The sequence below is a fragment of the Moesziomyces antarcticus genome (assembly GCF_000747765.1).
Source record: "Moesziomyces antarcticus DNA, scaffold: scaffold_v10002, strain JCM 10317, whole genome shotgun sequence".
NCBI lineage: Eukaryota > Fungi > Basidiomycota > Ustilaginomycetes > Ustilaginales > Ustilaginaceae > Moesziomyces > Moesziomyces antarcticus.
The window spans coordinates 1,187,029-1,214,603 of record NW_014639008.1 but is presented as its reverse complement, the minus strand read 5'-3'; the positions used below and the strand labels follow the sequence as shown (position 1 = coordinate 1,214,603).

Genomic DNA, 27,575 nt, shown 5'->3' with positions numbered 1-27,575 from the left:
CCTGCCCTGGCCATCATGTCGCGTCTCTCGAGACAAGACTACCACGGCTACGCCCCGCAGGCTCATCCACGATGGTCGCCTTCTCCTCCGCTCAACCGCCTCTCGGCCAACGTAGACCTGCGCATGGCGCCCCGCCTCAGCAATGCCGCCCAGCAGGACATGCAGCCGCAATCCCAGACACCGCAGATGGCTTCCTCCCTCATCCCACAGCCCAACTCGACGCTGCCTTCCAACGCAGACGTCGTCCAAGCCATCAACTCGATGAGCGCACAGGTCACCAACCAGCTCTCCGTCATGGGCACCCAGCTCGCATCGCTCGTCTCCCTCACCTCGCGCCTCATCGAGATCTCCCAGATGACACTCGCCGCCAACGACGGCACCGCTCGCACCGCCAACGCACCCTCCAGCTCCACTTTGGCTCCAGCTACGCTCAGCACCCAATCGTTACGCCAAGACGCCAGCCCCGCCACCAGCAATGTCGACCTCAATCGTACGCGCGTCAATGGCGCACAAGCCTCGTCCTTTGGCCTCAACAACATGGTCACCAATCCACCCACAAACGCCCCACGCACCGAGACACGCCAGGGTGCATTCTATCAAAACGCATCGAATAGCAGCAGCTTCCGCACCACCCTTGACCCTGTCAGCTCCACTCTGGACAGGACGTTTGGAAGCACGCTCAGAGGCGCATCGCCTCCGGCCAACACCACCATGAACAACAGCCTCTCCGCCGCTGCCGGACGCACCACACAGCTCTCATCTCAGCAGCAGCAGCAACCACAACCACAACATCAGCAGCAACAGATTCCGCAACAGCAGCAGCACCATCTGCAGCCCCAGCAACAAAATATGCAGCAACCATCTACAGCACAGCAGCAGCAGCAGCAGCAGCAGCAGCAGCAGCAGCAGCCGGCAGATGCCACGCACGATGCCAACGATCTGCTCAAAAGCCGTCTGCCCAGCCCAGTCTTCCCAGACGACCCCTTGGACATGTCGACCGACGTGTCGCCCCCCGATCATCAGGCGTCCGCCAACGCCAAGCGCCTCTCTACCGCCGCACAAGGCGTTGCGGATAGCGCACGCAAGCCAACCGCCGACACATCGCTCGGCGACTGGAAGGCTTGGCTCAACCGCACATGGCACGCTCCGCCCGGCTACCAGTCCCGCCCCATCAAGTATCGCACCATGCAGGCCGCAAGACGCGCCCACCGCGACCAGACCAAGAGGTCCATGGCCACGCTCGGCCGTCTGCCGCTCAAAGAGTTCCTCGAGATCAGGCCGGAGCAGTACCTCAGCGTGCGCAAGACCGGTCGCAAGCTCTACCAAGAATGGCTCCTCCAAGAAGTGCGCCTTGCCAAACAGCCCGAGGACCGAGTCAAGGCCACCATCAACCGACTCGAGCACGATCATCCCGAGCTCGGCGACTGCGAGGACCACTGGAAGTCGAGGCAGCTCCTGCAGCAGATCATCGACAATGCCATCGACGAGGCCAACCTTCACCGCAAAAAGGAGGCGCGTGCCAGTCACGTCCCCAACGAGAGCACGCCACGCACCACCATGGACAGGAGCACGAGCATGCTCGGACTCAGCGCCAGCAGCTCCTCCTCTGCGCTGGCCGATGCGGATCGAAGCCTGCGCGGCAGTGACATGAGCATCTCTTCGCTTCGCAAGGCGACGGCTGGAGCGGCAGGCAACGGAGCCGCTGGCAGCAAGAATGCCAAGGCCGCCAATCGACGCAAGGCGGATCAGGCCGAGCTCGACGACACGCCGACGCGCTTCCGCCAGCCTCCCAACCAGCGCGCCTCGATGCTCGGACCCGGTGGCAGTGACGAGAACAACACTTCGTCTTTGCAGACTCAGCAGGGCTCGCTCTCGTCGTCCGGACTCGAAGCTGCGCATAGCGGCAGGAGCTCGACGCTGGCAGATTACTCGGGCGGCTACAACAACGACTCGAGCACCATTGCCTCGACCACGTCGTCCGACGCCATGCAGGCATCACGACATCACGCGCCGCACAACCAGCACATGCAGCATACACAGCAAACCCAGGCGCAGACGCAACAGCACCACAACGCGCACCAGGCCGCGCAGCAGCAGGACCACACGCACAATGCCTGGGCCAGCCAGACGGCTGCGCCGGGCGCCTCGCTCTTCGGGCAGTCGAACTATGCCAACACGGCGACCCAGCAGGCACTCTCGCATCACCAACAGTATGGACACCACGGCCACCATCACAACTCGAACTATCTCTCGTCCGACCCCGGTCAGACTGGACTGAGCGCGTCGGGCTCGGGTCTCTTGGATGACCAGCGCCATCAGTCGCATCTCAGCCCGCTCGTCAACGGCGGCAATGTGCGCATGCACCAGCCAGGCGCACCCCCGCATCACCAACAGCAACACCCGCAGCAACAGCCCGCGAACAACTTTTTCGACGGCAGAGGATACCAGTGATGCGCACCTACATACTCGGAGCACAGAGGAAATGCAGCCGCCATGAGCCATTGGAGACCTAGAGCATGTCACGGCTGAGAACGAGCGTAGAGTGTGTTCTGAGTGAGTGTTGAGAGGGAGCTATGCGGGCGCCCTGCTGGGTTTTCCGGACGAGAGCAGCGCCCAAGCCCTCCCTGCACCTCTATTCAGGCGTCGCAAATTTTCTATTGGTCGGCCGCGCCTGTGATTTGAAAATTGGCTTCAAAGACAGTGAGTGGGCCCTTTGAGAAAAATGCAATTTCTGAACGCGCCCTGGAAGAACGCGGCAAGAAGAAGAAAAGTGCCCTCTCCTGGAAGAGCCAGCCAGCCAGCCAGCTTCTGTAGGCACAGCAAAGCGCAGGAGCAAAAGACTGGCAACAGCGAGCGTGCTGAGCCCAGCCAGCAGGATCTGTCTGGCCTGCTAGCCACGGCGCGTGGTGTTGCAAAGTGGCTCACTTGCAGCAGCTCTCTGCTTTTGCCAGGCTGCTTCCTTTCACCTACGACCATCTCGTTCACGAAGCAAAGCTCCCTTTGAATCGCAAAAGGAGCACTGCATCGACACGCACACACACATCCACACAACATGGTTGCCGACCCATCCCAGCAGGGCCAGTCCACCGGCGCTGCTTTCCAACCCCAGCAGCAACAGCAGCAGCAGCGTCAGTTCTTCGGCGGAGAGGAGGAGCTTGGCGATGAGGAGGAGCTCGGTGACGACGTAGACCTCGTCGTTGGCGACTACTCGTCCGGCGCTTTCGCCGGCGAGGCCGGCGCCGAGGTCGACGAGGCTCAGGCCGCCGCTCTTGCCGCCGCACACGCCCAGGCTCAGCAGCAGGCCCAGGCTGCCGCGCTCGCCGCCGTGCCCGACCAGATCCGAAAGTACATTGTCCTCTTCAACCAGGCCGTCCAGAACAACAACGTGCAGGACATCAGCAACGCCTACGAGGGAACCTGGAACCGCCTCACCGACAAGTTCTACGCGCGCTCCGAGTGGCCCGAGGCCGAGACCATCGCGCCGCTCGTCAACGACGACCAGAAGTTCCTCACCCTCTACCGCGAGCTCTGGTACCGCCACGTCTACTCGCGCCTCAGCCCCGACGGCGAGGATCGCTTCCACTCCTATGACAACTACTGCGACTTTTTCAACTTTGTCCTCAACAGCGACGGGCCCGTCCAGCTCGAGCTCCCCGCGCAGTGGCTTTGGGACATCATCGACGAGTTCATCTACCAATTCCAGAGCTTCTCCCAGTGGAGGAACCGCGCCTCCAACAAGACCGACGACGAGATCGCCCTGCTCCAGGACGGCGGCGTGTGGAGCAGCTACTCGGTGCTCAACGTGCTCTACTCGCTCATCCAGAAGTCGAGGATCACCGAGCAGCTCGTCGCCGCCAGCAAGGGCGAGGACCCGGATGAGGTGGCCGGCGAGTTCGGCTCCAAGCCCCTCTACCGCATGCTCGGCTACTTCTCCATCATCGGCCTGCTGCGCGTCCACGTGCTGCTCGGCGACTACACGCTGGCGCTCAAGATGCTCGACCACATCGAGCTCAACAAGAAGTCGGGCCTCATCAACCGCGTGACGGCGTGCCACGTGACCGCCTACTACTACGTCGGCTTCGCCTACCTCATGCTGCGCAGATACCCGGACTGCATCAAGAGCTTCACGCACATCCTCGTCTTCATCATGCGCTTGCGACAGTACCACACGCGCTCGTACCAGTACGACCAGATCAACAAGACCGCCGACCGCATGTATGCGCTGCTCACCATGGCGTGCGCACTCAGCCCCACGCGCCTCGACGAGAACATCCAGACGCAGATGCGCGAAAAGTACGGCGACCAGTTCAACAAGATGACCAAGGGCGGCGCCGAGGGCGTGGCTGCGTTCGAGGAGCTCTTCCTCTACGCCTGCCCCAAGTTCATCACGGGCAACGCACCGCCCTACCACGACGAGGAGGCGCTGGCCGAGTACAAGGACAAGACGGTCTTCCCGGACCCGACGCAGCACCAGCTGCGCGTCTTCCTGTCCGACGTCAAGACGCAGCTGTCCAACGCCAACGTGCGTTCGTTCCTGCGCCTCTACACCACGCTCGGCACCGACAAGCTCGCGTCGTTCCTCGAGATCGACGAGGAGGAGCTGGTCGAGATGATGATGGTCATGAAGAACTCGACGCGCTCGCTCAAGTGGTCTAGCGGCTCGCTGCTCGAGGGCGAGGTGGTCAACACGTCGGATCTCGACTTTGTGATTGACACCAACATGGTGCACATTGCTGAGAGCCGTGTGGGTCGCAGGTATGGCGACTGGTTCCTGCGCAATGGCACGCGCATGCACGATGTGCTGGGCAACATCCAGTCCAAGCCTCTGCCCATTGTTTCCAAGGAGGTTCGCGACGAGGCGGCTGCGGCAGCGGCAGCGGCGGCAGCAGCCGGTGCAGAGGGCAAGGGCGACAGGAGGGGTCAGAAGTCCGGATGGGCTGGTGCAGCGGGCAAGCCCGGTGCCTTTGCAGGCAACCGCAACGCAGGCCGTGGACCCGCACCCGCTGCAGGCGCACCCGCAAAGCCCGCCGGCGCCTGGGGCGCTTCCAACACAAAACCCTCCCTCGCCGCCTAAATTCTTTCTCGACATCATCCCATCCCACCCAAAATTGTAGAGCGTGATTATTAGCTCGATCCCTTGCCCCTACATCGATTCATCGGCCTGTAAATCTCATCACTCGTAAGTCACATGCTGAATGTGCGATGTTCTCCTGTTGTGGTGTGTGAAAAAAGAGCATCCAGTGTCACAGAAGTGCGACGCATCAAAGAAATGCTGGGTGGTGCGTACACGGCGCCTCTATGTCAACCTCCGTGATGGTCGCACACAATCACTTTCGAAAGTTTTTCAGCATCCGTCTCATTTCCGAGTCACACTCGATCATACTGCTGGCCACACTCTGTGGGCAATGGCGCGGCATGGGCGGGCAAGAGAGTGTGATTGTCCGCGGGACAACGCCTTCAGATGCCGATGGCGCCGACAAAGATGACGGGCCGGTGGTCGGATCGGCCCTCGAGCACGCGCATCTCGCGATCGTCGAGCGCCTTGTACAGCAGACACTCGATCGTGCCTCGGCGCGGGCCGACGAGGCGGTCTGCTTCAGCGTCAGCCACCGTGTCGTCGGCAGCCGGAGCGGGCGTCGCATCGATGCTCGCCGTGCTCCCGTGGCGGTGTGAGCGGAGCGCCGAGAAGGCGGGTGCGAGGAAGGCGGGCAGGTGCGACGAGAGGCTGTCCATCCACCCGCCGCGGCTGGCGTCGGCCGAGGTGTCGGCGCCCGTGCCCATGTGCGTCGCCGAGGTCGAGCGCACAGGTGGCTGGATCGCGGCTGCGTGCACCATCGGCGACGAGGCCGCCGACGACGAGTGGCGCGGCGGGATGACGACGCGCGCCTGCACCTCGCCCGGCGCGAGTGCGGGCGAAGCGACGCGCTTTGGCACGCCACCAAAGCGCCGGTCGCGCTCCTCGACCTGGCTCGGCAGGTCGACCGAGCTGAGCGCCTTGTGCTCGAGCCCCGCCAGCCCCAGGCCCGCGCCGAGCCCCAGTCCCAGACTCGCCGACGTCGGCAGCAGCTCGGCGCTGCTGTTCTTGGCCGCCCAGCTCGCGCCGGCGCCCGGCTCGTGCGCCAGCTCTGACAACGTGAGACTCGGACTGAGCGCCTTGGCCTGATGTCGGCGTCGGCCTGGGTGCAGAAAGCGCTGCAGCAGGTGCGGAGGCCGCGTGCGCTCGACGCCTGCCAGCGTCCGCGTCTCGGCGCGCGGACTCGACTCGAGTGGCGCCGCAGCTTCCTTGACCGAGTTGGAGCAATCCCGCCGCGCCATCGACGCTTTCCTAGCCGCCGGATCCACAAGGCTGGCCTCGGCGGGCACCTTGTGATCCTGCGCGAACGCGATGGTGGTGCTGCCGGCAACGGCGGCAATCAGGCCGCTCGACATGCTCCTCTGCGCATGCAGCTGCTGGCGCCGTTCGGCCGCCTGGCGCAACGGCGTGATGAGCGCATTCGACAGCGCGCTGCCCACCCTCGAGCCAAGCCTGGCCTCGTGCGCATCCGCCTTGGCGCTTGCGTCGCCGCTCTCGTCCGCATCGTCGTCGTCCAGCGGCACAGTGGATCGGAACAGCACTCGATCGCACCACGACGGCACGCGCTGCTTGGCACTCGTGTCGTATGGCTGCGCCTCCAAGAAGTCAATCTGCTCGGCGGTGGCGCCCGTCAGATGCGGGTACTTGGCCTCCCGCTGCGCTTTCGCCGCCAGAGCCTGCGCCGATGCTCGTGCCAGCTGCGCCGAAGATCGTCGCGACAATGCGCCCGTGAACGCCACAGAGTGCTCGCTGGACGGGGTCTGCACATCGCCACTCGAGCCTCGGCGAGGCGTGCCAATCTCGCCATGTCCGACGCTGCTGAGCTGGCCGTCGTTCGACAGAAGGCTGCCTCTCCTCGCTCCTCCTCGCTGTAGATCGTTGTGATCGGTGAAGGAAGCAGAGTATTCGGTGGTGGGCGAAGGCATCGACAGAACCGAGTCGACGATCGAGGTATTGTCACTCGGGAACGAGGCTGGCATGGCGCTCTTCCTAGGCGACTCGGTGAGGACGTTGAGCCACTTCTTCTTGCCGCCGGGCTGGCCGTCTGCAGACGCAGCACCGCCAAGCTTGTCCTTCAGATTCGAGTTGGCCGCATTCCTGACTATATCCATGATCTTGAACTTGGCCTTGATCGCAGCGCCCTGCGAAAAGAAGCGAGGCCCCTGCGCTGCACTCGTGTTCTCTGCCAGCTGTTTCTGCTGCTCGAGCTCGAGCTCGCGCTCGCGTACCAGTGCCGGATCGACGCCCTGTGACATACGCGCTTCCTCGTGTTTGAAGGCACGAGCAAAGCCAGACGAAGAGGCAACCGAACCGAATGCCGATGATGAAGCGATGGAAAAGCGGTCTTCGTCCGAACGATCCGGATCCTGCAGGTCGACCGTTTCCATGGCAGCCTCGATACGGTCCGGTCTGCCTGCAATGGGGATGGTGCGTGCCGATTCATCCTGCGATGAGCAGGGCTCAGGCTCACCCGGTGCGATGCAGGAGAAGCTGGCGTCGTCAGTGTCGTCGCCTCCAAGCCTGCCAGGTGCCTCTGACCCGATCGCACCCTCTTCAGGAATCACCTCGCCAATCGGTGTTCCGGCGAGGTCCAAGCCCGTGGGTTTGGTCGTGCCAGCCAGGTTGCCAGCGCCCGGTATGTCGACGCCGCTCCGAATCGACGTGAGCGTCTTGTTGCGCTTGATCTTGAGCGTCTTGAGTACGTCGTACTTGTACGTTGGAGGGAAGTTGATGGAAGCCTCTTTGAAGCCTCTGAAAGCGTCTCCATCTTTGAGCACCTTGCCGAGCTGGTCGAAGGCGAGCGCTTGATCGTACTTCTTGTTCATCATGAGCCAATCGGCATGCTGACGCGAGATGTCGATGCGGAAGTTGAGATCGCCGAACCAAAAGGTGTGATCGAATTGCTCGGTGATATCCTCGAGCTTAGAACGAGGATCACTAGGCGGCAAGAACGAGTCCACCTTGAGGGCGGCCTTGATCTTGGCGACGTTGGCGAGGCGGAGTGCCACCTTGTCCTCGTGTGCAGCGAGATGCGCGTTGACAAACAGCAGTCGCGTGGTGCCGAGTTTGAGCGAGATACCGACGCCGCCTTTGTTGCCAACGCGACCGGCGAGCAGACCGGACTTGACGTGCGACCGAGACGCGCCGCGCACACGATCCTTGCAGCCACGCCAGACGTACACGGCCATGTAGCATCCCATCATTCGCTCCTTGATGACGAGCTCGTAGGGTCCCAATGCTTTCGGCATAGTGTCTGCAAAGGCCCTCTCGAGGGCCTTCTGACTCTGACCGGATTCCATAGCGTGGCTGGCCAGGGATGATGGGGCTGGCGACGGGGTCTGGCGAGAGACAAGGCCGTCCCGAGGGCCCTCTTGGTCAGTGGGGCACGGCGAAGGCGAACGAGACGGCGTCGGAGGCTCTACGAGCACGCCATTCTCCGCTGGAGAAGCAGTGCGAGAGACTGGATCGGCTGCCGCCTTGGCAAGCTTCGAAAGGCTGTGGGAGGAGCTCATGCGGCTCATCGTTGGGGTGCCGGGAACGGCGAGCAGGCCACCCGAGCTCGTTGAAGCAGGGATGGCGCTCGAATTGTTAGCAGCCGCCTTGGTGGATGCCTGCGGAGCCTGGGGCAAAGCATGGATGGCAGTGGGCTGTATCGCAGTGGGCGAAAGCAGCACGGGTGACGAGACGCATTCGGCGTCAGTGAAGGTCGCGGGGCTCGAGCGACCGGCAGAGGCAGATTTCTTGACGAGATCGACCGGATTGAGATTGAGTCTGGGCACGAGACGCCTGCGCTTGTCCGCACTAGCCATGTTCGCAACGGCATCTGGATTCGCTTGGTTCTGCGCGTCGCCATACGCATTGAAGCCCTCGAAGGTGCTCTGGTTGGGAGTGCCTGGAGCGCTGGCGCTGAACTGCAGACCGACTGGACTGGCTGCACGGGAAAGCTCGGGTGTGACAGCAGCAGAAAAGGATGGCATGGGCATGCTCAAGTGCTGTTCTGCCAGATTCTCGCGGGAGACGGCAAGGTCCTTTTTGGAAGCGGATTGGGAGAGTGCGCGAGCAAGGCGTGCGCCGCTGATGAAGGACTTTTCTCTGCCGTCTTTGGCTTCCCTATCTTTCTTGGCAACTTGGTTGCGACAGAGCCAATCCTCGCAAAGGTCGCTCCAGCCTTTGCCGCCGATGTTGGGCCAGGCAGCGAGCTTGTCGTCATTCTGCGATTCCAAGTTTGGGCCGAAAGCGGACATCGAGGTGCCGCCGATCATCGGCGAGGCGAGTGGATGGCCGGGAAGCGCTGACGACGTAGAGGTGGAAAGGAAGGGGAAGCCCGATTCGTCACCTGGACCCGTAGGGCCATCCTTGCTGTTGGGCGCGGCAGTTGACCCGTCGAATTCTGACGGTGCTGTGTTCGAGCCATCCAAGCCGTTCGATGCACCATCGCTGTCTCCAGACCTCTGCTTTTCTTTTGCCTTGAACGGCTTGGATTTGTCCTTATGGCTGTCCTTGTCCTTCTCTTTGGCGGCGCGGGTCCTCTGCTTACCAAAGTCGCCAAGCTCTCCGGCCATACCGACGCTAGTGGCGAGTCGCTTGCCGTCGCCCCATGGACACTCTTGTCCAGCGATGACCAGAACATGGTAGGGGTGCGATTCGTCGTGTGGCAGAGGCGGGATGCGGTCGGCTCTGGGGACGTGTTCCTGGCCCACGACGTGTGCACCTTTCCGTGTGCGGTCACGTTGGGAATCTTCGTCGCCTTCTTCGTCTGCACTATCGTAGCTGACGTCCCATCCGTGCTGAGGAGCTACGAATTGGCCAGCTTTGCCTAAGAGGACCTCGAGATCGCCCTTGGGCACGGAATCATGCATGTTCCAAGTGATGATGCGCACCTTGATGGACGGGCGCTGGCGTATCTCGGCTTGCTCCGATGATGGCTGCGACGACTGCGTCTCTGCTTGATCCATTGCCGAAGAGGCGGTGTGTATACCTGCGGGCAATTGAGAGGGATCAAGGCTCGAGGATCGCGGCGGGCGGCGCGCTAGAAGCTCGGGAGCTAGCGTGTGGGCGCTGCGGTCGTCGAGATTTGAGGCGGTAATGGAGCGGGGCAGCAATGCTGGTTTCGGTTGAGGCGACGTAGCTCTTGACGGTATTGACGTGGCAGACGAAGGTCTCGAGGGCTGAGGCAGCACACTCAGGGCGCCTCTTGGCGATTTGCGTCGGGGTTGCGACGGGCGAGCCGCTGGGGATGGGAGAGGCTGATCGGCGCTGATGAGTGAAGTAGCGCTTGACTGAGGATCTGGCTGGCTGTGGTGATGACTGGGCGTGTCGGATGAGGGCGAGAGTGCCGGACTCGAGCCGGCGTGAGAATCGGCATGGTGGAGGAGCGCCTGCAGCCGAGCGCGTAACGGAGGCTGGTTGGCATCTGCCTGTGTTTGGGGGGTCGCGCTGATGTGATTCGGATGCGACAGCGACGATGGGCCTGCTTGCGGAGCATCCGACTGTGCAGCCCGGCGAGGCGATTGAGACGCCATGCTAGGCCATGAGCATGCCTCGGATGAGCCGAAGACGACGAAGTGATGTGCTGTCTGGTCGGAACGGCCGCGTAGTGGGACAGTCTAAAGCATCCCGCCGTGGTCACAGCCTGAGGAGAAGGGCGCAATGCAGAGGTGGTGGTGGTGGTGGTGGTGATGTCGCTGCAGTCGCGGACCAGAAGGCTGGATGTCGCTGTGACAAGGTGGGCCCGCCCAACTGCGCTGCCTCCTATGCCGTCGAAGCCCACCAGCGCGGTGTCGCAAGGCGGCAGCAGCTGCACTCTCGCCGCATCCAAAACACAAAATACCCACATGCAGCCAGATTTCCACTGCACCTCTCTGAAACGTCAGTCAACGAGCGCGGCCTTTTTCCAGCTGCCGTCATGAAGCGCGGGACAGCTGCAGTCAATCAACAAAATCATTATTTTACAGGGGCTCCAGCCAGAACAATTTCAGAGCCGAACACACTCACTCCGCTCCACATGAATGGGCGGGCAGGGTCAGTGCGGCGCTCTCAGGTCGCGCGCAGCACGCATCTCAACCATCAACCTAGCTGAGCAGCGGCAGCAGTCACGCATCTGCAGTCAGGATCTCGCCGACCCTCACCATTCGTAGGAAGTCGGGAAATGCGAACTACACGACGTCTCGCTAATCCATAGCCGACCACCACTCATCCCTGGGTTCCTCGAAGGATCCTCCGGCGACCACCCAACGAGCCAGGACTTCCGCTTGCATCGCCCCAATCGCATCCGGTAGCGACCTTCAAGCGACTGAAAGCGCCGTCACGTTGAATCCGGCTGGCCGGTGAACCGATAGCAATTCGCTCTTTGTCTGCGGCGCAGTGTTCGCGTCGGGCCTGGACAGACCGAGCCAGCTGTCACCTCCCTGGTCGACAAGGCCAGGATGTCGACCGCGGACGATGCTCGTTCGTCCACACCGTCGTCGTCATCGAAGCGTCTATCCTACGTCCCGTATCAGCGAAAGCCTCACCAGAGGAATGGCTCCAGCGCCTCGCAAGACGTCGCGTCGGCGATGGCAACCGAGACGGCGCGCAAGCGTCTCTCGACAGACCTAGTTGCATCAACAAGTCAAGCCGCCACGGAAGCGCCACCACAAATCGCCTCGACGCCGGCTCGCAGCTCTTCAACCGCCGAGGCACGTCAGCGGCCTTCTCCTACTCCGTCGACTCGCACACCGTCTTCGTTTCGCCGGCCAGGCATCACGTCACCACTGGCCCGTGAGGTCGGGCTCGTACGCCCACATCGCGACCTTGACGCGCCTCCTCCGCCACTCCGAGTTGCTTCGAAGCTCGGTGCGCGCCCCACTCAACCTGCCGTCTCCCAAGGTCACAACGATGACGGATCTTCATCGAAGCTCCAGGCACAAGGCTTGAGTCCTTCAACGGCTCATCCGCACATTGGCGCTGCTCAACAGAGCTCCATCCAGAGGGAGGAGCCACCATCTGTCAAGGTCGGCGATGCAAGATCGGCCACAAATGCTGGCGTGGCAAACCAAGCTCATCGCCGTCTCTCTTCCACATCCAGCATCCAGGTCTTCGATCGAAACGGAAGCTCCAGCACCAGACCCGCCAATGGTGCCGCAACTATCAGTACAAGCACGTCTTCCAGCAAGCCAGGTTCTAGCCGATCATCATCCGCCGTCGCCACTCCCCATGGCAGCCGCTCCTCTACCCCCATCATCGGCGCATCCGGAAGCTCGATCCCCTCCCACGTCAACTCGTACGCCGCGCTTCTCGCAGCTCAATCTCGGCTCGGCCCGATCCCCGTCCCGCAAGGCGTCGCCCTGGCCCAAGCAGCAGGTGCAACCGCAGCATCTGCATCTTCCCCCGGTGGCTTGACAGAGGCTAGTGGTAGGAGGACAGCGTATAGATCGGGCTTCCAGCCCAAAGGCGTCGTGCGCGTCCGCACCGCCGATTTCGCCGAGCTCAGACGCAAAGGACGCGGTGAGGGAGAGATGGAGGAGCAGCGCATGGATCGCAGGCTGGCCAAGCTCATCGCCATCCACTTTGCGCCTCTCGGCGGCACCGAAAAATCCGGCTTGAGCCCTTCCAAAAAGTCGCTCGGATCTTCGCTCATCGAGCTGGACCTTGACGAGCTCAAGCGCGACCCTGGCAGTGTGATCCGAAAGGGTGGCTCCGATCTGTGGTCCTCCTTCCGCGCGCGTGGGCGTGGAGAGGACCCGGCCATCCGTCAAGCCGAACAGAGCATCGTCAATTGGCAGGACGACGCAGAGGTCAAGGCGTGTCCCATCTGCTCGACCGCTTTCAGCTTCACCGTCCGCAAGCATCACTGTCGGCTTTGTGGCCGAGTCGTGTGTGCCTCGCCGCATCTCACTCGCCTCGCGTGGGCAGAGCAGATGGGCGCGAGCACGGGCAAGATCCTCACAGCCGAGGAGCGCGCGAGCCTCGAGGCGAAGTGCTCTGGCAACGTTATCGCCGATCCGATCACGGGTCGCATCGAAGACGTCAAGGAAGGCGCTCCAGCTCCGTCCAAGGCTGCACCCGTTGCGGCGCAGTCCAAAGGTGTCAGGATCTGCCGCGATTGCAAGACCATCGTACGCAAACGACAGTACATGATGGACGACGAGCCGCTGCCCGTCTTCCTCAAGCTGTACGAGGCGCTGATGCGTGTGCAGAAGGAGATCGAGCAGTCGCTGCCAGAGTTCCAAGAGATGGTGCTCGGCTTGCAGAAGCAGGACCAGACGGCCGCTCTGGGCTCGAGCATCCGCGCCAACATTGAGCTGCAGCGCGACGCCGTGCAGGCGCGCAAGCAGCTCCTGGCCAACTTTGCCACCTACGACGAACTGGCAAAGCGCATTCGGGCGCTGCCGGTCGGCGATCCATCCAATCCTGGCGCGGCAGCCAGCTCAGCTGGAGGCGATGCAGCCCAGGAAAGGATCCAGCAGGCCATTTTCACACGCGCCAACCTGTTCCTGCAGCAAAACATGCTTCCGCTACAGAGCCTGCCCAAACCTGGCAGCAAGAAGACGAACCAGAGCGACGCTGGCTCCGACTCGACCGGGAGCACGCCCGGCTCGCTGCAGCCAGCCTCGCCGCGCCTAGCACCGCGACGGTCGCAGCACGCTAACAAAGCCTCGGTGAGCTCGTTGGCGTCCTTCCGATCGCTGTTTGGCGGAGGCAGCGGGCCCGGTGCGCTGCGTGCTGGGGCGCAAGCGGAACTGGATGGGCAGCTGCAGGACGACGATGGCTCAGCTGGCGATGAAGCGCTGGCGAACGCGGATCCGGCCGAGCTGCGCGAGCAACTCAAAGTATTGCTCGAGCAGGAGCAGCTCGTGGCAGATTACGTGGAGAGTGCTGCCAAAGCGCGCAAGTTCGAGGACGCAAAGACGCTCAAGAAGAGCCACGACGAGCTGTGCAGGGAGATCCTGCGCATTCAGAGGAGGCTCGTCGTTGCCAGTCATGGCCGCTGATGCGTTGTGATCACCACCCTGCCAGACTTTTGTTCATGCATCAGAATCACGATGGAAATGCATCACGATCGCTCTCGATCTTTCCTCTCATCCACGTAGTGTGGATTGCGGCTCTGTATCCGGCTTGTCGAACCTCGTGTTGCACATCGCAAGGCCAGTGAGAGGCTCGAAGCGAGGATGCACGGTCACCGTGGGAGTGTAAAGGCGGCGATTGCGATCTCAGCCCCTGCTGACGTGGATGTCGGACCGGTTTAAGGTGCGAGTGTCTCTCTTGTCTGAGACCGATGTCGATCGTCATGTCCAACAAGGCTCGCCCAAGTAATGTCACTGGACAGGATCGAGCGCGGCTGGCCAACGGAGGCGTGGGAAGCGGGCGGGCGTCCGATCGGCTGATGCATAACGTCGATCCTGATCTGCCAGGACCCTTCACGCACCTGTGACTTTTCCGGCTTTCGGAACGATTTCTCGTGCGAAAGACCGCAAGGATGCGGCCTGGGGATTTTGGGAAGAAAGGAAGCCTGCTTTTCCCACAGAGGAGCACCCTGGAAACGGTGGCTAAGTCAACTTAGCTGCAGAAGCACTTTGCGGCGATGCGCGCGACCGGTTGGACGTGTTCCTGCTTTCGGGACGGCCAATCTCTGCAGCTTCCCGCCATCCAAGACGTGGTTGGCACAAAGTGAAGCCACCAAGCTAGCGCTCCCGACGGCGCAGTGCAAGCGAGCTTACGGCTGATTGAAATCCGCATACAGGATAATACTGCAGCGTGCTACCATACCAGGGACGACCCCTCGATTCCATGCAACTGCTCGTTCCTCTCGGCTAGCCCGCTCCACTCAGCCACCTGAGCCGCCGACATCGCACAGAGCAAGCCGATGATGGCCGATGCATCAACAAAGCGGATTTTAAGCGAAAGTTGGGAGATCGGATTGCGCGCGAGTTTGTGGGGCCGAAAGAGACGCACCCGCTGCATTTGCGGCCGTCGTTGCCGGCTTGGCGCGCAAAGGCTGATCGATCCTTTCAGGATAGCCGTCCTTGAGATGGCTCGGCACTCTGCGCAGCCGATGCTCTTTTTCACGCAACGAGCCTCGTCGGCAGCACCTCGATGTATGCTTCTGATTCGTTGTAGCTCGAAGCGTAGAAGCATCCATTGCCGAGGCACGTCCGATCTTGCCGCCAAATCGAGCTTGTTCGGCCTGATCGAGGTAGATGTTGTGTTGGGCGTCACTTGGCGGCGAATGGCCGATGAAGAATGCGGGGTGTGTTCACTCTGCTGATCGGTCAAGGCGCGACCGATGGCGACAACAGACGACCGAAGCAGATGCGAGGGTTCACCCGATGCAGAATGGATGCCAGTGTTCTGCGCGATCACATCAATGAGCAGGCCGAATGAATCGGAGATCGCGGTCTGAGTCTGTACCTGTGATGAGCGTGCTTCGGTAGGCTCAGATAAGTGAGAGCGTGAGAAGAATTGATTATCGCGGGCAGATGCTGCCCCTTTGGGTGATCTGGCGTGGTGACACACCCATGCAATCCTGTCAAATTGATGAGGTGGGCGCCGGTTGGGGGCGATTAGATTGGATCGATGGGGAGGCGGGGCTGTCAAAAAAGGCCCTCATTTCGCTCTGCTGGCTTGTCGGACCGGGATCCGAATCACGGCTCAGTGCAGCAAGGCTGAGTGGCTTCGGCAAATTCAAAGGGCTGGCATTCTCTTTTACGCCGCACTGGTCGGGCGACCGCAGCGATTTCTTCGGATGAGGGCTGAAGAAAGAGAGCTGAGTTGCAAAAGGCGACAATCAAGGTCGCCGCCCACGCGGGCTTGCATGCGGCTGGCTGTGGCTGGCCCGCAAGCGGTCGCAACGGCTCGATTGGTGCCGATCAGGAGTCCAGTGTCCCCTGGAATTTCATGCTCAGCTCGTACCCTCTTCGCCCCTGTCCGGCGATTCACACAGGCGAGATCTGCCGCGTGCGTGCAGCAGCCACGAGGAACCAACCCGCTAGCCTGGTTGCAGCTCGCCGATGCCGCGTACAGGATGCTGCTCGGAGCCGTTTCGTCCGCTCGCTCTGTGAACCAGGCGTGCTTTCAACTGGACGCGTCCGCTTCGCGTACAGCCGAGTCGTGTTTGTCACGCCAACTGAGACAGGCGGTCGCAATGCCTTTGTCTCTAGAAGAATGGCACAAACATTCCACTCTCCCGCGCTCTCAAGACAGCGAACAGAATGCTAGTGGCACCTCCAATCCGGCCGAAAGGAACACATTTCAGCGGCAGCTCTCCGCTGCATGCCGCAAACTCGCTTTCTTTCCGCTAGGAAGCTAAATTTATGCCTTCTCGCCCGGCTGCTCTGCACCATTCCGAGCCATTGAGCAGACTATGAACCCGCGCTAGCAAGGTAGCTCTGCCGGCTGGAGAGCATGGCGATGTCGCCTGCCGATCGAAAACAATATCCACCAAGCCGAGCAATCTCGATCCGCTTCACGCCTCGGCTCGCTGTGAGCCCAAATACAGTACGACAATGATTAGCACACTCCGATCAAGCGAGCTGAGGTCAGATGTCAACGCACGCGGGCATAGCATCTGCTCTAGAGAGCTGCTCGACTGTATTTGGAGTGGTGAGGGCACTACAAATCGGCGCTGCAGCCAGTTCAACGAGACGCACCCCGAAAATCGTGAAATACAAATTTAAGCTTCGTTTGCGTCGGCTCGCTTGCAAGTGTGTGATGGGCACGAGGCTGCGAAGCCGTACCTGACCGGCCTCTGGGTTGGAGGAGCGGAAGCGGCAGCGTGCGGCTCTTCTGGCTCAATCCTCCGAGTCGATCAATCCAAGCCACGATTTCACAAAGTCGCCGCTGCCCAGCCACGAAATCCGGTCTTTCCACACAATAGCGAGCCTATGAGCGTCGTCTACCGATCCGATATTCACCCGCTGGCTATGCTCGGCGTTGACGACGCCAAGCCACATGAAAACTTTGAGGAAATGAGTGAGTTGTGACTGTGAAAGACGAGGCGGTATCGGTATCACCGAAGCACGACAGAGCAGCGATGCGATCCGGCAAAGCCAAACTCGTGAGGTTGACACACGCCAAACCCTGAGCCCCAGCGGTCTCAGACTTATTGGGCGGCCGCGGGGAAGGTATCGTTCAGCACGTGCCGGTTGCGTACGGCATGCGGAAGGCAACGCGCCGGTGCAACGGCACGAACGAGGGGACTGTTTTTGACTGTCCATGGTCACCGGCCGCAATCAGATCGACTCGAGTGTGGGAACAATCAATTAATTTCTGTATTCGCCGCAGCGTTTTGCGACCAGCTGTGCACAGAGGGTTGGCCCGCAAAGGTCCGTCTACAGCCCGAAATCGCACACCATCGTTCCGAGATCGCAAAGCACTCGTTGACGAGGTGACGCTAGGAATAGACCCTGTGAACTTCTATAAGCTGAGCGTGGTTCTGCTTGGCCATAGTAGCTGCCAAACAGGAGGCGTGATCTTAGAGCAAGGGCGACTTCGATCGAAGGTCAGGGGTTTCGCACGTCACACGCTTGCTGAGCCATGCGATCGACAGGGTCGAGCGGCCAACTGACATGTCGGGTCCATGTAGGGGTCGTGGGACGCGATGGTGTCGACTCAGGGGCAGCAGGGGCACTATCTGACGAAGCCTGTCCACCGATGCAAAGCCCGGTGCCGCAGTCAGACCGGCAAGAGACGACCCTCGTTCCTGCGTTGGCTGCAGCCAAGACAGGAACACGAGAAATCCTGCGCCATCCCGAATTTAACCAAAAAATCGGTCGAAGTTTGGGTTTCGACGTTGGCGCTGCAACCCGCTCCTTGCGCCCGGTCGGACGCACAGCGCTGCCCTTGCGCCTACATCGAGGGCGGCTCACTCAGAAATCTAGCCTGCATATCGCAGCTCTCCCACGCTTTGACCTGCCAACCAAGCTGGGACCTCCTATTTGCATGTCGGTGCCTCGCATTTTGCTTTGGCTGCTGGCGTGTGCCAGATACAGACTTCGGTCAAGCTTGTGACTACGCCAGCTAACGCAGTCTTTACCCGCTGTAGGCTAACGCAGTCTTTACCCGCTGTATGGGCTGCAATTCCAAAGAATGCGAAATGAGATGCCAAAGATGAGCCATCATTGGCAAATAATGAACTAGGCTGTCCGAGCGGGGTAGGCAGCATCGTTGGCTGCAGAGCCACTCTCATACCCAAGGACAGGGGTCAATCGTCGAGGGCGGCCGAGCGTTCACCGAGCTCGACGAGCAAAATCTGGCCGAGCCACCCTTGATTTTAGCTCGACCTGACACTGGTGAGCACTGGTGGGGATCTCCGGTCGATCCTTTTGTTTCCCAGCCAGACAAGCTCTCAAGAGGCCATGCGTGGCTTGATGGTGGCTTCTGTGTGCGCATGAATTGCAATGGCGCGTCTGAGAGCCGAAAAAAGCTTCGCGGAGATCGCCGCTAGGAGGCCTAAGCGAGGCAGCACCGGTCGATCCTTCGGATTGCCACGCTTCCGAGCGAGCAGATCGCGAGGCGGCTGCCCTGGCTTCAATATCGAAAAGGGCGACAATTTCGCAATTTCAACCAGAGAATTCGTGAAACCCGAGGTTGACCCAAGGCAGAAAAATAAGGCAGCATCATCAAAATTTTCACGTTGAATTTCCCAACAGCTGCGAACGTGAGACAGGCTGTGAACAGGCAGAAAGGCGATTTCACACGAATCGATTTTGCACAAAATCCGAAAACGAAAAACAACAATTTTTATTTTCGCTGAAATCGGTGCGAGCTCAGGCCGACGCGCGAGGTGTCCCCTCTTTTTTTGTCTGGCACGCGATGGTCGCGTGGCAGTTGGAAATGCCGCTGAGTGCACCCCCAATTTCTGGCGGCGCCAGCTGAGGTCTGTCAAGCAACGCCGACCAGACCTAGTTGGGCTGCCGCCGCAACCACCTGCCCCGAGAACGGCGTGTGACGGCAGTGTCTGGCGTGACTGCGGCTCCGGTTCCAGTCGTGGGCCGGCAAGACGGTGCAGCTGCCTGTCTGCCCGTCGGCATTGGAGTCACGCCGCCGTCTGGCGCCGTGCCCTTTGTTGACCCGGCTGGCCGTCCCTGTCGGATACCGCAACGGCGTTGTCTCGGTGCTCTCTGGCCACGCAGTCCTTCCGTCGTCGTCGCTGGCGCCGGCTCCAAAATTTCGGGGTGCTACCTTCTAACTTCTCCCCTTCTTGGCTGCTGAGCTCGATATGCACGATCCATGGACCCTGCTCGTCGCTACCTCGTCGCCGTGACCGGTCGGACTGTGGCATGCACTCCCCTCCTTTTCGCTCCATTTTCTAGGGTTCATCCTGCCCGAAAAAACTTTCAGCAGCTCTGATCCCTAGCCTTGGTCAACCGGTCCCAAGGGCCCCTGTCTGCCGTCGATGCTGGTCGATCCCCCTCTCGTACCCCGCCACCCTCGGCCAAATCAGCAGTGTCACGGGCATTTCTGGGATCTGCGACGTCCATGAGCCCGACACTGTCGATCCGCCTCTTTGGCCCCCTTTGTTCGCCGTAGAGAACTTTTGCCCTTCGTTCGGAGACAGCTTCTGTGCTTCATGCCGCCTCTCCCAGCTTCGGCAAATGCCAGGAACACCGTACTCGCTCGCCCCTCGTACAGCGTGAATCTGTAGCATGGACCGCCGCAAATCGGTTCGCACTCGGAACCTCCCATAAAAGGTCAACCTATCGAGCCTTCTCATTCTCGTCCCCCATCAATCCTCCCATCTCATCTCTACACCTACTCCCACAGGTCCTCATCCTTCATTCACAATGATCGCTTCCAACGTTCTTGCTATCGCCCTCGCCGCCGCTGGCGCCGCCGCCGCCCCTCTTGCCAAGCGCTCGAGCGGCCAGGCCACCTACTACGCCGCTGGTCTTGGTAAGTACCATTCTTGCGAGCCTGCATTTGATCTCATCGCCACGGCACAGCAGCTGACCACGGCCACACCTCCATCTTACCTACTTCCCTCACAATAGGTGCCTGTGGTTGGACCAACTCTGGCTCTGACTTCATCGTCGCCATGAACGCCCCCGAGTGGGCCGGCGGTGCTCACTGCGGTCAGACCGTCACCATCACCAACAACAAGAACGGCAACACCCAGACCGCCCAGGTCGCCGACCTCTGCCCCGGCTGCAGCTGGGGTTCGCTCGACATGTCGACCAGCCTCTTCTCCGCCCTGAACAACGGCAACATGGACGACGGTGTCTTCCCCATCTCGTGGTCGTTCGGCTCCGGCTCGTCCGCCTCGAACAACAACAAGCAGCAGCAGCAGCAGCAGCAGCAGGCCCAGGCCACCTCGTCGACCTACACCCCCGAGGCCACCTACACCAAGTCGTCCACCCCCTCGGCCACCCCCACCCCCTCGTCGGTCACCTACAGCCAGCCCGCTGCCCCCACCTCGACCTCGTCGTACGCTCCCCAGCCCGCTTCGTCGTCCAACTCCAAGACCGTCGTCTCGACCCCCGAGTGGTGGGCTGACGTGAACAATGCCTGCGGTGTCAAGCTCGACGCTGGCTCGCTCCCCATCGCCATCTCCTCCTCGGCTCTCCTCGCCGCCGACAAGCTTTCGGACGCTTGCGGCAAGTGGATTCAGATCAAGAACAACCAGAACGGCAAGGAGCTCTCCCTCCAGGTCGTCAACTACTGGGCCGGTGCCGAGGGTGACGTCGCCCTTGGCGAGGCTTACAAGCGCCTTGCCAACAACTACGAGAACCCCGAGACCATCGAGTCCGTCACCTGGGGCTTCATCGACGGCCAGGGCCTCTAAGTCCCTTCCTTCCTGCTTCTTCTCAGTCCGGTTCCCTCATAGACATGGCAGCGCAGTCGTAGGCACGATGCAGTCGTGGGCCCTTTGATAGGGCCCGGGCGCATCGACGCACTCCTGTGTTCGCCTCTTTTCCCCACCTCCCTCTAGATGGCTCTATTTCTCTCTTCTCTCGTTCTCTCGCATTATGGGCTTAGTATTTGTATCCTACCACTTTCATACGCTCGCCGATGTTTTCTCCTTCACTGGAGACCATTCGTGTACACGAGCGATTTCACAGCCCAAGCGCTTCCAGCAAGCCTTGGGCAACTCCTCTGCTTTCGTCTTCTCGCGTTGCTTGTCACCGAGTTGCTAATCGAAAAAATTGGCGTCCAGCCAAGTATCCCATATATCCAAACTTGTGTGCATGTCCGCTTGCTTGCTCGATGGTATTAGATCGTAAGATGGCGCGGCGATATCGTGATGCCGAGAAGTAGCAGGGCCGCCCGCCAACTAGCGCGGACCCGCCGCGTTTGGAAAAGCAAGGATCGGGCTATCGGGAAGATTGAGCAACGATGAGGACAAAGCGCGCCCGGCACGCTGACCGAAAAGCTCGTTCCGATTGGCTGGCTGTGGATTTTGAGGCGCGTGCGCGCAACAGCGAGACAGAGAGAGAGGCGATCATGCTGAAAAATGTGAAAATCAGAGTCACACGGGCGCACTTTGGCTGTGCCAAAAGAGAGCAGGTGGGTTTGGCGGCTTTGCTGTTGAAAGGTCCGCTTCCGGAAGGCCAGCACCGACCTGAGCCGGATTGCACTTCGCCTTGTCCCCGCAATCCCACGTCACACAAGTTGTTCTTGTGGAAAGGCATCGTCCTGGCACCATCGCACCGGCAAGCACATCGTTCCGACAGCCGCTGCGCCAGCCCCGCACACGGACATCCGAACGCTTTCAGCTTTGCCATCGCCTGCTTCCCGTCCACCACATCACCCCACCATCACCACATCGCTTGTCCGGTGGCGAATCACTCTTCTTCGCGCATCAAGAAAACTACGGCCCATCACGGCGCTCGAGCCTTGTCTCTTTGCTTGTCACACGAATCTTCCCCTCGAATACCTCACAGGACACCATGTTTGCGGCACGCGCGACACGGGCCTCGCCTGCTCGACTGGCAGCGAGCGCTCTCCGCAATGGCGCTCTCAGTCGTGCCAGTCGGTCCATCCACCCCGTCGCGTCCACTTCCGGCTCGTCGGCTTCTCTCTCCACCCTGACTCGCGCCAGCCCAGCTGCTACGGCCGGCTCTTCCCTCGCGCGCGCCTTCTCGACATCTTCGGTGGTTCGTCGCGCCACTCCTATCGAGGAGGGCGACGGAGAGCCCTTCGACCTGACGACCGTCGAGCGTGTCTCGGACGAGGTCGACGTCATCATCGTCGGCGGTGGCCCCGCCGGTCTGAGTGCGGCCATCAAGATCAAGCAGCTCGCCGAGCAGCGCGGCGAGGAGATCCGCGTCGTCGTTCTCGAAAAGGGCCCAGAGGTGGGTAACCACATCCTCTCTGGCGCCGTGATCCAGACGAATGCGCTCGAAGAGCTCTTCCCCGACTGGAAGGAGCTCGGTGCTCCGCTCAACCAGCCCGCGCTCCAGGACCAGATGCGCTTCCTCACCCCCACCGGCTCCATCCCCATGCCGCATCCCCCACAGATGTCCAACAAGGGCAACTACATTGTGTCGCTCTCGCGCGTCGTCTCGTGGCTCGGCGAGCAGGCCGAGGCAGCCGGTGTCGAAATCTACCCGGGCTTTGCTGCCGCTCAGCCCTTGTGGCAGATGGACGACAATGGAAAGCCGATCGGCATCAAGGGTGTCATCACCAACGAAATCGGCCTCGACAAGTCGCGCAAGCCCAAGGATTCGTTCGAGCCAGGCATGGAGTTCCACGCTCCCATCACCCTCTTCGCCGAGGGCGCGCACGGCTCCATGACGCAGAAGATGATCAGGCAGCTCGGCCTGCGCGACCAGGTGGGCGCCGACCCACAGACCTACGGCCTTGGCGTCAAGGAGGTGTGGCGCGTCAAGCCCGAGAAGCACCAGGCCGGTCTCGTGACGCACACGATGGGATGGCCGCTCGACCCGAGCACCTACGGCGGTAGCTGGATGTACCACATGGAGGACAACATGGTCTCGATCGGTCTCGTTGTGGGCCTCGACTACCAGAACCCCTACCTGAGCCCCTTCCGCGAGTTCCAGCGCATGAAGCACCACCCCTTTTTCAAGGACATCCTCGAGGGTGGAGAGTGTCTCGCCTACGGCGCCAGGACGCTCAACGAGGGTGGCTACCAGTCGATCCCCAAGCTGCATTTCCCTGGTGGTGCGCTCGTTGGCTGTGCTGCCGGATTCCTCAACGTGCCCAAGATCAAGGGCACGCACAACGCAATGAAGTCGGGCATGGTCGCCGCCGAGGCGGTGGTGGAGGCACTGGCCAAGCGCGCCGAGTCCGGCTCCGAGGAGTCGATCGACCTGGCCGACTACAAGACGCGACTGGACGACACGTACGTGATGAAGGAGCTGTACGAGGTGCGCAACCTGCGCCCTTCGTTCAACGGCCCGCTGGGCTTCTGGGGTGGCCTGATGTACTCGGGCCTCGACTCGATGATCCTCAAGGGTCGCGTGCCCTGGACGTTCCACCACCACGGCGAGGACCACGCGCAGACCAAGCCGGCGTCGCAGTGCGAGCCGATCGAGTACCCCAAGCCGGACGGCAAGCTGTCGTTCGACATCCTCACCTCGGTGTCCAGGACGGGCACCAACCACGCCGAGGACCAGCCGGTGCACCTCGTGGTCAAGGACGGCGATTACAAGGGCCACGTCGAGAGGAATGTGGGCACCTTTGAGGGCCCGCTCGGCCGCTGCTGTCCCGCAGGCGTGTACGAGTATGTCGAGGCGGATTCGCCCGACCAGGAGCACGCGCTGGGCCAGAAGCTGGTGATCAACAGCCAGAACTGCATCCACTGCTACACCTGCTCCATCAAGACGCCCGACCAGAGCATTCGATGGGACGTGCCCGAGGGCGGAGGAGGACCTAAGTACTCGATGACCTGATCGCTCCTTGGCTCCTCCTTTCGCATAGCCCTGTCCGTCTCAATCAAACTCTCGCATTGAAATCAACATACTTGTCGCTAGAAAGTGGGCTGGGCACGGGCTGTGATTGGAACTACAAGTACATGAGGCATGAGCTGGAAGACGGCATATTGATGGGAGACCGAGTGTCTATTCCGGCTTTGGGTCAACGACGATGGCAAAGTTGTTGCGGTTGGTGCCTGGGTTGATGTCGCGCTTCTTGAATGCGGTGCCGTCCCAGTCTGCGGAGGCGGCGGGGTTTTCCGAGGCCTCTGCAGCGGCCGTGCGTTCTGCGAGGGGTTTGGCCTGGAGGAGCCAGCGGGAGAGCTTGGCGGAATCCGACTGCTTGAGCACGTCGAATCCGAGCGAGCTGAGGATGGCGCGGAGGTGCGACTGGTTCATGTAGCGCGAGTTGGTGAGGCAGCTGAGCGGGAGAACGAGGAAGCAGAATCCAGGCACGCCCTCGGCGGTGGGCAGATACTTGTGGACATGACGGAGCATCTCACCGCGCTTCCTCACGTCGCCGACAAAGTTGATGACGAGGCTGAGGGCGACCATGTTGAACTTTTCGTCGTCCTTGGTAGGCACGGGGAAGTCGAAGAAGCTGTACTTCTGCACATTTTCGCCTTGCGGATGCAGATCGATCGAGGTGGCATCGACCCAGCGGTACTTGTTGTAGGCGGTGCCTGTGATGGCGCCGACGTCGAGCACACGGAACTTGGGCTGGTTGCGGTCGTGCTGGTAGACGGTGTTGAGCGCCTCCATGCACCATTTGCTGGTGGGCGTCTGGCCGGCCTTGGCGGAACCGGTGAGCGACCACGCCTGGTACTGCGCCAGACCTCCGAGCGAGTCGAGCCCCGACTGAATCTGCTCCTTTTCTTCCGCCGTCGTCGCCTGCTCGAGCTGCTTCAAGAGCGTGTGGAACTTGGCAATCTTTTCGGCGTGTTCCGCAGGAGGCACCGGGGCCGCCGATCCGTCAACGCTGGCACCGCCATCTTGGTCAGCACCGGCGTTGGTCTTGGCCTTGCGCGACTCCTTGAGCGCAGCCTTCTGTATCGCCGTGTTCTGTGCAGCGCCGCCTTTGCGATGCTTGACACCGCCACGCTTGCCTCGGGGTCGGATGAGCTTGCCCTTCTTGGCACCAGCAGCCTGGGCGTCGCCGCTGTCGGCCGCATCGACGGCTACATCGACGGCTGCAGCGGGCTCTGCCTTCTGGTGCTGAGTCGGCTTTTTTCCCTTGGTTCTCGACATATTTCCGACAGAAGATGGGATACGGGTGTGGTGGTGGCTCCACGAGCGTTGATCCTGGCCAGGACGAGCCCTCAAGGCCAGGCTACACGAGCACTGACCCTTCTCGACAGGGTCCACTCGACGCCAGCCCGCACAGCACGCCCGCTTGGCTGCTGGCTCTTTCCAGCGCCGCTGCGGGCTGGCAAGTGGATTTTTTTGAAAATTTTGGAAGAAAAGAATTGTGCAGAGCTCGCCACGCTGCACTGTCGCGTTCATGAAAGCTGCTCCACATCGCTCCACCGAAAAGGCGATGAACCGAGAGAGCCGGCTGCAACCGCACCTGTCATGGGCGGCTGCTGCTGCTGCTGCTGTTGCTGCTCAGGGCCAGTGGCAGAGATCAGTCCGATCTTCTCGGACGGAGCAGGACCTGAAAATTAACATCCGCACTTCCGCCGATGAGCGAGCGCGCATCATCCGCTCAGCAGGCCCAACGGCAATTCCACGGCCAACCGTTCGGCCTCTCTCCCTCCACCACGTTCTCTTCTCTTGATCATAGTCCAGCCTAGCCCTTCATCCGCATTGCATCCGCATCGGTACAGAAGGCAGCCACGATGAAGACCTCGCAGATCGTTCTCACCTCGCTCTCCGTGCTCGGCGTCGCGGGCATTGGATACGCCGTCTACTTTGACCACCGCCGTCGCACCGACGCGACATTCCGCAAGAACCTGCGCAAGGAGAGCAAGCGCACCTCCAAGGCCGAAAAGAAGGCAGCCGCAAAGCGCACCCAGCAGGAGGACGGCTTCATTGAGGAGCTCTTACAGGAGGTGCGTGCTCCCGGCGCCTTCCCCTCCGGCGTCGAGGAGCGCGAGCAGTACTTCCTCAAGTACGTCTCGCTCGGCGAGCAGCTCTTCGCCATGGGCACCGACAGGTACCTCGACGCCGCAGCTGCCTTCTTCAAGGCGCTCAAGGTGTACCCGCAGCCCGTCGAGCTCATCATGATCTACCAGAAGGCTGTGCCCAAGGAGGTGTTTGACACCATCATGCGCATCGTCAGCAAGGAGATCGCAACGGGCGGCGCCGCAGAGGGCATGTCGGCTGAGAACCTCGACGAGGTCGATGACGATGGCCCGTCGCAGCTTGACGCATCCAAGGACGAGAAAAACGAGGATGACGACGAGGAGGCTGAAGCCAAGGTCGATGCCGCAGCGACGGAAGACAAGGATGCTTCCGCTAGCGCTTCTTCGGCAACTCCCGCGGCGGCGTCCGCCCCTCGCCAGGGCACTGACAGCGGCACCACCTCGAGCCAGGAGTGGGACACCCTTTCGGCCACCAGCCTCAACGAGACCGGCGTTATGGTCACGCCCAACGCGCCCGCCTCCGCTGCTTCCGAGAGCCCCGACACAAAGGAGGCCGCACCGACGCCGTCGGCCGACGAGCTCAAGCCGCCTAGCATCGACACCTCCGCCTCCGTCACCCAGTCCAGCACTCAGCAGCCCACCACACCATCCAAGCAGAACTTCACCTCGGGATGGAGCCCCGCGCCTGTCTTTGGTGCCTCCAGCCCGCTCGCCGAGAAGAAGGCGACCGTCGAGGCCGGCTCGGACGACGAGGCCCAGGACAAGTCCGAGTAGGCGCTCATCCGCGCATTCGAGACGCTTTCGCCTCCGCCACAAAAAGCAGTCGCCCTACCGGCTCTCCTGCCCATCTGCTTTTGCAGCACGTGATGTCGGTGCGAAGTCAGAACAGCGTCAGCAGCGGCAGCTGTTGTCGTGCTCGCTAGCTTCTGCATCCCTTCGCTTGGATGCACACCTCTTCCTTCCATCTGCTGTTCCGTAGCCCTTTCCTCTCAGACGTATTGCAGCCTGTATCAACTCTCATGCTTTTTGCATTATTAAGCCCCGCTCATCTCCACGTGTGCCACTCCTGCGCCCCAGGACCGCTGAATGAGCGACTTTGAGTGGCTACACTTCTTCCTCCGTTGCTTCAATCCGCTAAGACGCTGCATTAGAGGCTGTTTCCAGCGTCAATCCTCTCCACAATTGAGATCAATAAATCCCGCAAACATGCTGAAGGCTTATGAGTGCAAATGTGCTTTCTCGCCCGAAAACGCTCGCTCCGGTGGCCAAGTTGGATTAAGGCATGTGGCTTATGTTTCTCAGGCGTCGTCCCCGCGTCGCGCCCTCGAGTTCATGGGGTTTTATCGCAGAAAGCAATTTCTATTAAACCGCGAGATCGTGGGTTCGAGTCCCACTCGGAGCAACTATTTTTGAAAATACCTTTGCATTTCGTATTCGCGTGCCGCCGTAGATAAATTAAGTGGATTTGTTAGGCCGTTGTCGGCAGATTGGCACATGAATCTGGCGAAGGTCACAGAAGAAACCCGAAGCTGACTGCCATGCAGACGGAAAAAAAAGTCGACCGAA

At 61.1% G+C, this 27,575-nt stretch overlaps 8 protein-coding genes and 1 non-coding gene across 9 annotated transcripts; 7 read left to right on the top strand and 2 right to left on the bottom strand.

Annotated features, from left to right (window-relative positions):
• Nucleotides 1–15: 15 nt before the first annotated feature.
• On the top strand, nucleotides 16–2,451 carry PAN0_002d1329 (uncharacterized protein; the record flags this gene model as incomplete). Its single annotated transcript, XM_014803495.1, has 1 exon — nucleotides 16–2,451. One exon carries the CDS (start codon nucleotides 16–18, stop codon nucleotides 2,449–2,451), a length of 2,436 nt encoding a protein of 811 aa, XP_014658981.1.
• Nucleotides 2,452–3,052: 601 nt separating this feature from the next.
• On the top strand, nucleotides 3,053–5,074 carry PAN0_002d1328 (eukaryotic translation initiation factor 3 subunit 6; the record flags this gene model as incomplete). The annotated part of the gene is made up of 1 exon (XM_014803494.1): nucleotides 3,053–5,074. One exon carries the CDS (start codon nucleotides 3,053–3,055, stop codon nucleotides 5,072–5,074), a length of 2,022 nt encoding a protein of 673 aa, XP_014658980.1.
• Nucleotides 5,075–5,457: 383 nt separating this feature from the next.
• Nucleotides 5,458–10,596, bottom strand: PAN0_002c1327 (uncharacterized protein; the record flags this gene model as incomplete). Its single annotated transcript, XM_014803493.1, has 1 exon — nucleotides 5,458–10,596. The coding sequence occupies one exon, from the start codon at nucleotides 10,594–10,596 to the stop codon at nucleotides 5,458–5,460; it is 5,139 nt and encodes a 1,712-aa protein (XP_014658979.1).
• Nucleotides 10,597–11,078: 482 nt separating this feature from the next.
• On the top strand, nucleotides 11,079–14,046 carry PAN0_002d1326 (vesicle fusion-related protein; the record flags this gene model as incomplete). Its single annotated transcript, XM_014803492.1, has 3 exons — nucleotides 11,079–11,095; nucleotides 11,256–11,348; nucleotides 11,439–14,046. The coding sequence occupies 3 exons, from the start codon at nucleotides 11,079–11,081 to the stop codon at nucleotides 14,044–14,046; spliced, it is 2,718 nt and encodes a 905-aa protein (XP_014658978.1).
• Nucleotides 14,047–19,836: 5,790 nt separating this feature from the next.
• PAN0_002d1325 (riboflavin-aldehyde forming enzyme) lies at nucleotides 19,837–20,834 on the top strand (the record flags this gene model as incomplete). The annotated part of the gene is made up of 2 exons (XM_014803491.1): nucleotides 19,837–19,945; nucleotides 20,044–20,834. 2 exons carry the CDS (start codon nucleotides 19,837–19,839, stop codon nucleotides 20,832–20,834), a joined length of 900 nt encoding a protein of 299 aa, XP_014658977.1.
• A 1,105-nt stretch (nucleotides 20,835–21,939) lies between these two features.
• Nucleotides 21,940–23,904, top strand: PAN0_002d1324 (oxidoreductase; the record flags this gene model as incomplete). The annotated part of the gene is made up of 1 exon (XM_014803490.1): nucleotides 21,940–23,904. The coding sequence occupies one exon, from the start codon at nucleotides 21,940–21,942 to the stop codon at nucleotides 23,902–23,904; it is 1,965 nt and encodes a 654-aa protein (XP_014658976.1).
• A 168-nt stretch (nucleotides 23,905–24,072) lies between these two features.
• On the bottom strand, nucleotides 24,073–25,173 carry PAN0_002c1323 (UPF0657 nucleolar protein YBR141C-like; the record flags this gene model as incomplete). Its single annotated transcript, XM_014803489.1, has 1 exon — nucleotides 24,073–25,173. One exon carries the CDS (start codon nucleotides 25,171–25,173, stop codon nucleotides 24,073–24,075), a length of 1,101 nt encoding a protein of 366 aa, XP_014658975.1.
• Nucleotides 25,174–25,426: 253 nt separating this feature from the next.
• Nucleotides 25,427–26,783, top strand: PAN0_002d1322 (protein import receptor MAS20; the record flags this gene model as incomplete). Its single annotated transcript, XM_014803488.1, has 2 exons — nucleotides 25,427–25,663; nucleotides 25,752–26,783. The coding sequence occupies 2 exons, from the start codon at nucleotides 25,427–25,429 to the stop codon at nucleotides 26,781–26,783; spliced, it is 1,269 nt and encodes a 422-aa protein (XP_014658974.1).
• Nucleotides 26,784–27,264: 481 nt separating this feature from the next.
• On the top strand, nucleotides 27,265–27,411 carry PAN0_t002d0006. Its single transcript has 2 exons — nucleotides 27,265–27,303; nucleotides 27,376–27,411. It is a non-coding gene; the product is annotated as a tRNA-Ile (tRNA).
• The last annotated feature ends 164 nt before the right edge of the window (nucleotides 27,412–27,575 follow it).